Source organism: Phyllopteryx taeniolatus, chromosome 18 (genome assembly GCF_024500385.1).
Source record: "Phyllopteryx taeniolatus isolate TA_2022b chromosome 18, UOR_Ptae_1.2, whole genome shotgun sequence".
NCBI classification, from domain to species: domain Eukaryota; kingdom Metazoa; phylum Chordata; class Actinopteri; order Syngnathiformes; family Syngnathidae; genus Phyllopteryx; species Phyllopteryx taeniolatus.
In genome coordinates, this window is record NC_084519.1 from 16088867 (window position 1) to 16096193 (window position 7327).

General features: G+C 40.9%; 2 protein-coding genes across 3 annotated transcripts; one reads left to right on the forward strand and one right to left on the reverse strand.

Annotated features, from left to right (window-relative positions):
- The first annotated feature begins 2030 nt into the window (after positions 1-2030).
- rsph9 (radial spoke head component 9) lies at positions 2031-4684 on the forward strand. Of its 2 annotated transcripts, none has more exons than XM_061753737.1 (5): positions 2031-2158; positions 2969-3125; positions 3407-3536; positions 3614-3760; positions 4259-4684. In XM_061753737.1, the coding sequence occupies exons 1-5, from the start codon at positions 2052-2054 to the stop codon at positions 4417-4419; spliced, it is 702 nt and encodes a 233-aa protein (XP_061609721.1). In that variant the 5' UTR covers positions 2031-2051; the 3' UTR covers positions 4420-4684. The 2 variants fall into 2 exon arrangements, with proteins under 2 accessions (XP_061609721.1, XP_061609720.1); XM_061753736.1 differs by lacking the exon at positions 2031-2158 and adding an exon at positions 2165-2895.
- mrps18a (mitochondrial ribosomal protein S18A) lies at positions 4515-7012 on the reverse strand. Its single transcript, XM_061753735.1, has 6 exons — positions 6813-7012; positions 6661-6692; positions 5977-6081; positions 5776-5899; positions 5073-5142; positions 4515-4972 (listed from the first exon to the last, which is right to left on the reverse strand). Exons 1-6 carry the CDS (start codon positions 6955-6957, stop codon positions 4828-4830), a joined length of 621 nt encoding a protein of 206 aa, XP_061609719.1. The 5' UTR covers positions 6958-7012; the 3' UTR covers positions 4515-4827.
- Positions 7013-7327: the final 315 nt, after the last annotated feature.

Here is a 7327-nt window from a genome sequence, read left to right on the forward strand (position 1 = left end):
GCGAGAAACACTGAATTTGAAAGGCGCATATCTTCTTTATCAGCTGCTGTTTACTTAAATCTACAAAGTATTTGGACGTTTAAAACATTGCATCTGGCTTATGTACTCACTTAAGGGGGCCGCCATTTTTAGGTCTTATCACGAAAGTGTTTGCCAATTCCTGCCCGATTTATTTTATTTATTTTATCCTCAGCCTTGATGTGCACAGGATCGAATAAGTAAATATTCTGCAATTTCTGTTTGCAGTATTTTCTTTTTGCAATCGGTGTTAGCAGGCAATTCTCTACTGTAGCTTTGATGTCATTTCTGATCTGCAGCTGATAATGATTTCACCCATCATGGTGCCCCCCTTATGTTGATTAATCTGTTGAATTCTTATTCCACAAACACAATATTAATCAGAGTACCGTGTTTTGACTAGTGCTGGCACATACAACGCGTTATTGCCTAATACATTGACATTTTAAACATTCAGCAAATTAAAATGAGCCGTCAAACTATGTGCCTTGGCTGTGCATGGCAATCCTTTCTTGTCATCCAGAAAATCAATGTGAAAATGGTTGCAATCAGGGTTCCATTTTTTTTTTTTTTTTGCGCGGGAATTAAGCTTGTTTTTTCTGTTCGCAGTATTTTCATTAGTGTAACCAGTGCACATTAATTGCCTTGCCCTGGTGGTGACTAAATGTCCATGTCATGTCTGCGACCCTGAGCTCAGAGTGTGTTGCTCTGTTGTGAATGCGTGCACCGTCCTGCCGTGGTCCCCTCTTGTCCGAAGAGGTCACCCCATTCCCCTCCTACGAGTAGGCGACACTAACTTGGCAGGCAGCTGAGGCCACCGTTGCTGATGGAGCATGTGACTACAAACTGAAGCGCTTTTGTTTGGACAACTGAAACCAAGGCTTGGGAAGAGGCAAGCATGGGAATGAATGGACATTTTCAATTTATAAAAAGGGGAATATTTTATAAATGCTGTTTTTGAGTACTTGCGTGACTCAAGGACATAATTTGCCATACTAAAGGAGCCCATGAAAGGAGTACAAGAATTTACTGAAATAAATACAAATAAATAATACAAGTGCTTATAGACACTATACCCCAATTTATCAGCAGTTGCATCTTAAAAAGAAGAACACATCACAAATATTTTTTTCCACTTTGTGCTCCCGCTATAATGGTGAAATATAATTTGCTATCTAGCCTCGTCAGCTAGTAAATGGACACTTTTTATTTATTGGTTAAACAAAAAGAAACTGAAAACAATTAATTCTAACAATGTAAGGTCTACTGGCTGGTCTACCAATAGTTCTAACAGATAAAGCAGCAAGATATGCTACTCTCTGCGTTACGAGCTTGTATGGTCAACAAATGACAAAGATGCTAGTGAATTTATGCATAATGTGTCTTTAACAATTTATTTGTATGTGTGTGACTGTAGTCTACTTTCTGTAGTAGATTTAATTGGTGGTTTACTACAGTCACACTGGATTCAAATTGCTTCATAAAAATAATAATAAATACAAACACACACATCCTGTATTTAACCAGCATTACAAATACACAACTATTGCTCCACTAATAGCACAACCTTACCATCACTTCAAATTGTCACCTTTGAATTACAGCATCCAAATGCTACACGAGTATACAGACACAAGGTCAATGGTGTTGGTCACTTACCATGTACTCTTGAGTCCTGTAATATTTCATTGTATAGGCCACCCCTGGTTTTCCTCCCGAAAAGAATCTACAATAAAAAGGGGTTAAAACGATGGTGTTGTATCACATATGAAATTATTTTGGTGAACTTTTCTTCAGTTAAGCACTTTGTGTTCAAATATCTGACCTCTTGAGTTTTGGGCTGATACATCCAAGGGCATTACAATACTATGCCACGTTACCCAACTAATTTTGTCATTTTCTTGTCATTTTGTTGACTTGAGAACAATACAGTATCGCATCAAAAAAATAGTAATGTGAGACAAACAAGAGGAAGTGGAATTTCATAGTAAAGTGCAGCAGGCATTACAGTATTTATTAGCTGTGTCGAGCAAATGCTAGCATCGACGTTTCAACTTCCGGACCTCCTTGAGAGGGACAACGTTCTGTTCTCTAATTGGAGAAAGGCGAGTCACGTGGTGCGTTTAACACTCGCCAACAGGTAGGTCGTGAACGTTAGCATTGCAACAAATTAGCATTTCGAAAGTAGCATGATTGTTTTTTAGTACATATTACATGTGACAATGTTTATAGCATACCGTATGTGTGCTAAACCACACACCGGTTTACAGTAACAGAGTTAATATTCTCCAAGTTGTAGTTTAGTACTTTTAAGTGTAGTTTGTTACTGTCGACGTCGATCCGGGCTTCAAATGACGTAACCACAGCTGCTCCGCCCGCACCAACCAAATTGTTTGTTGAAACGTTGCCATGGAAACCCGGTAGTAGCGCAAGCCCGCCCGTCGAAAGGTGACGCTAAATACATGACCAGTGCATAGAAAACTGACGAAAACGACGCCAAAGACGAAACATTGGATACTAATTTGTGACGAGTGGGTTTATTGACACTCTTAACAACCAAATTCCCTTTCCGGAAGCGTTGTCTTGCGTTAGCAAGCAAGCTAATAACGTACCAGACAGCGATCGTAAAGTGCTAAAATCAACAACAATAATGGACGCTAACTCGTTATCCTACTCATTGGAGCTGGTTGCGGGTAGCGGGTGCATTTTGAACTCGGAGCAAAGGGCAGCTCTGCAAACTTCACTAATTATCTTGAAGAAGAACTACAAGTTCAACCGAGTGTTGTTTTGGGGCAAGATACTCGGTTTAAAGGAGCACTATTTCATCGCTCAGGGGAGGAGGGACGACGAGCTGAAGGACACGCAGCATTTCTACAGGTAACCCCTGTTGTTGAATGCAATTTAAGCAGCATGTTCGTCTTACTGTCCCTATTATGGTGTGGGCGTGAAGCTTCAATTGCATCGACTGGTTCCTGATCCCCTCCACCACAAGCGCAATGATCGAGGACGTGTCCAAAACAGCAAAGGGCCGATTCGAAGGCGACCCATCATTTGTGTACGAGTCCAGACAAGCAGAAAGACTTGATCCTTCAGCAGAGGAGTCGACAGTGAGTATCAGCCTGAATGAGCACATTTAGATGAGGAAGTAATACTCGTTACATACAGAAAGTGAACGTACCTATGATAAAATGTTATATTTGTCTGATTAAAAAAATAAAAAAAAAAGACCACAACTCATTTTGGGTGTCATATTGCAAGGGCACCTTTTATACAGAATGGCTTACAGAGAGAAGACGAAGAAAGGAAAAAAAAAATCATGTTGCAACCACGTTGTACACTTCAGGAATAAATCCAGCTGCTATACACTAAAGTTTGTTCTTGTGTTCAGACCAAAGTGACGGAGGAGACGAGGCTGGCGGTGACCGTTCACCACATCAACGAGGAAGCTTCGGTGGTGCCGCGGGGCGCCTTCATCAACAGCATGCACGGCGTCGTCCAAATTAATCGCAGCTTCGGCGGTGAGTATGGCGTCGAATCTCCTGTGGTGGTCCACAGATGCTCGGTGGGAAAAATGAGCGCAATGTCTGTCCCTCAGGTCTGTCTTACACTCAAGCTGGGAAACTTGAACATTTTCTTCACTTCTCTCAGCCCAAGAATCTGAAGAAAAAGTCACTGTCGGAGATGGCTGATCTGAACCCGGCCTTGGACTTTCTGGATCCGCTGAGTGAGGACATTCCAAAAGGTAAAAGGGCACACGTGACATCAACGGAAGTAGAGTGTCCCTCGCTGTACCGCGGTGTAGCCTTCGCATCCTTGCTATAGCGCAGATTTTTAATACTCCTTATGAGCATTCAACTATCAAACATCCGTGTTAGTGATTTAAAAAAATATATATATAATACTTCCGCAAGTCAGAATTGAGAGTTGAGCACCTTCAGTGCAAGGTTGTTATAGTTTCACAATACTCTTGTAGATATTAGCATTAAGACAGCAGACTTTCGTTAAGAGGAAATATAGTTACAGGTCGATGTACTGTTTATGTACACATTTAATTCACTAGTCTCTCATTTCTTTACAGCGAGAGAGTGCGAACAGGGGCTAGGGAATACTTAAAGAAATGTCTTTTAATAAGTTTAGAGCATGTGTGTGTAACTCCATACAAATGTTTTTCTTTGTTTCTATCGCTGATTTGCACCTTCAACTGCAGTTACTGATGTAATGTAATCTTTGTGCATTGCAGGATCATGGAGTCTTCAATTTGAGAGTGCCAACAAAGTGTGTGTGATTCGCAGCCTGCTGTGGTTGGGCCTTACTTTCTACCACGTGCCCATGACGCCACTGCATGGATTCATCTACATCGGCTACGGGACCAAGAATTTCGACCTGCCCTTCATGCTTTAAAAAGAGAGATGCGGTGTACTGTATGTCTAGATGTAATTGTTTTTTTTGTTCCATTAAGTCTGCATGCTTATGAAAACAATCAATACAAAATGAGGTAAAAAAACAAAAACAAAAAGCAGACTTTATTTGCCCACCGACAGTACTTTGGTCTCCATTACACCTCTTTAAGGGCTTTTTGAAAACCAACACAGGAGATGAGAGGATGTATGACACGTTTATAAACAAAGAATGTACGATAAATAGTTTTTGGGGGGCCATGCCTGGAGCAGTGGACAAAAATCAAAATTTGTTTTTGTTGACCAGTTAAATATCTAGGTGGCTATTACTTGTTTTCAGAATTGCATTGTCTTCCAGATTCTTCACCCTGATTTAAATCTGCAGTTCAAGCAGCTACAGCGCAGGCATCACTCAGTGTTTAATGTAAAGGGGCTTGGGACCGTATCGCACGTTGTCCTGGAGCAGAGGGCTTCCAACAGGCATGCGCTTCTTGCACCACTTTAGCCCGCGTTTGTAGATGGGCTTGACGGATTTGACGGACCAGCGGGTCAGGTATCTGCACGAGGCGGGGGGGGGTAAGCAGATGGCACAGGCGGAGCCTTTAGTTTAAAACATAATAGTCTGAATAACAAACCAAACACGTGTGTTGGCGTCACCTGTTGAGTTGTGGCTTGGGCTTTGGGACATGGCCCTCTGGACGTTTGGGTCTGTGGTCGGGAAGCAAACCTTGAAACCAAAAAAAAAAAAAAAGGTCAGTTGTTTACAGGCTGTATGATTGCACCGTAGGCTGTCACTAACATACACTGAAGGCAGTAGTAAATGTATAATTACAGTAAATATTTTTAAGATAAACACTATCCCATAAATATAAAACAAAAAAAAAGCAGCACAGGAGTAACTTGAGCACACCTTCTTGTGTCACATGACCATGTATTCTTACCCCGCTGCACAAACTAGTTCATTGTGTGCCGTGTCTAGACCTTTGTTAACCAAGGACCTCTTGTATCTAATCTAATTGGAATGCCAAGTAATTTCAATCTTTATGTGGAAGAGACCTTGTATCTAGCCTTGTGGGAGACCATTTGTTTTCTGCTCTTAACACAAGAAAATTTTGACATTTGTATAGAGCACACTGTAAAACAAATGGTGGTCCAGGTAGTGAGCCTTGTAGAACGCCGCAATCTTTCTACTGGAACAGTAAGAAATAATGACCTAGTATAGAGCCATGTGGTACACCCCCAGTGTCTATCTACAGGGGGTTCCTGGATAAATATTTGTATGAAAAACACTTCTTGGCCATAAATATAAAAATCACTTGTCGAGATGGTGGGGGCAGGGGGGGTGGTCATCAGTACACACCAGCTCTGTGAGCCATCTGCACACACACGGCAACCTTGCGATGCTCCTCAGGACAAAGACCGGTAATTCGTTTTGGCAGCATCCCTCCATCTGACCTGATGAACTGACTGAGAAGCAACACATCCTGAAAAGGTAGGGGAGTTTTATTTTTTTTAGAGGTAATTCAGTTATTACCAACCATAGGATATAGATCTAATTTACCGTGTAGTTGTATTTGTGCTGCAGGTTCCATCTATAGATGGGACACTTGGCGGTGGGGTTTGGAGGTTGAGGTGCAGCTGCTGTGTTCAATATTTTTCCTTCAATCTGACAGACATTTGTTAACATTAGCTATCAATTGCAATTGCAAATATTGTCAGTATCTATGTCTTAGTTTGTCATTCACTAAGGCTGGTCCAAGTGCTCAGTTTCCATTTTAATGCATATATGCAAATTTTGTCTTGTTCCATGTACACTTCTAGTGACAGAAGACTTTGATAGTATAATAATGCATTAGAGAATTGGTCAAATGTTCATCTTATATATCTTAGTTGCGTGTTACGATCACGTTGGTTATGGTCCCTCAAAAAAAGGATTCCAATCATCGGAAACTGAGCACATTTACGAAACACGGGTACAATTTGCTGGCCAACAGAAGAAAAAGCAATATCTATCAGTAGTTGGAGTCATTCTAGTTCTATAACCAAAAAACAAGACACAAAATACACATTTATCACATCGACACAAATAGAAACAGTTTTGACAGCTGCACATCTACAACATATGTTTAATCCATGTATTAAAAAAAGTAACACAAAATTCCATGAGCATATAAAGAAACACCATAACACAAAGGATATGACAGTACTTGTCATTAATAGTTGGATGTTTGTAGTTTGTACTTACGGTCACTGTTTTACCCTCCTGCTTTTCCACGACTGTAGAAATAAACAGTGGAAACCAAAAGAGGAAGAATTATATTGGTGATATTCATACAGATGCATGTTAGCTAGCGATAGCTCACGTACTATTTTTAAAAGCCTGTTAAACTGTCTCACCTTGTCGGATTCCTCTCCTTTGACTAACCGAATGCGACAATAGTGGCACTTTCATCCGTCGTAGCGCACTTAAATTTCCACTAATAGCACAATTTAAGGACGCAAATGAGGACCGGACGGCCCATAACACACAGCGGGTTGCCATGTTGGATTTTTGACCTTGCTCGCTTCCGCTGACGAAATTGAAAACAGCGACACGAGTGGCCAGGATTACTAATTGCAGCCAATGGGTGACACAAGAAGAGCAAACACACACAGGACATCCTAAAGGGGATATCATACGATGTATGGAAAAATGAAACTTTTTAAATGAATGGCTTGTATACAAATACTTGAGTCTCTGGAGTGACATTGTAGTATGAAGTAAAGATCTGCCTATTTCTAAAAAAAAAAAAAAAAAAAAAAAAAAGGTATGTGAGCGAGCCGTTCTGCGCTAAATATTTGGTAACAGTTTGGCTATCATAATAACCGAAGTTATAGAGCCAAAGACCTGATGACGTGAAGGTGGAGGCGGT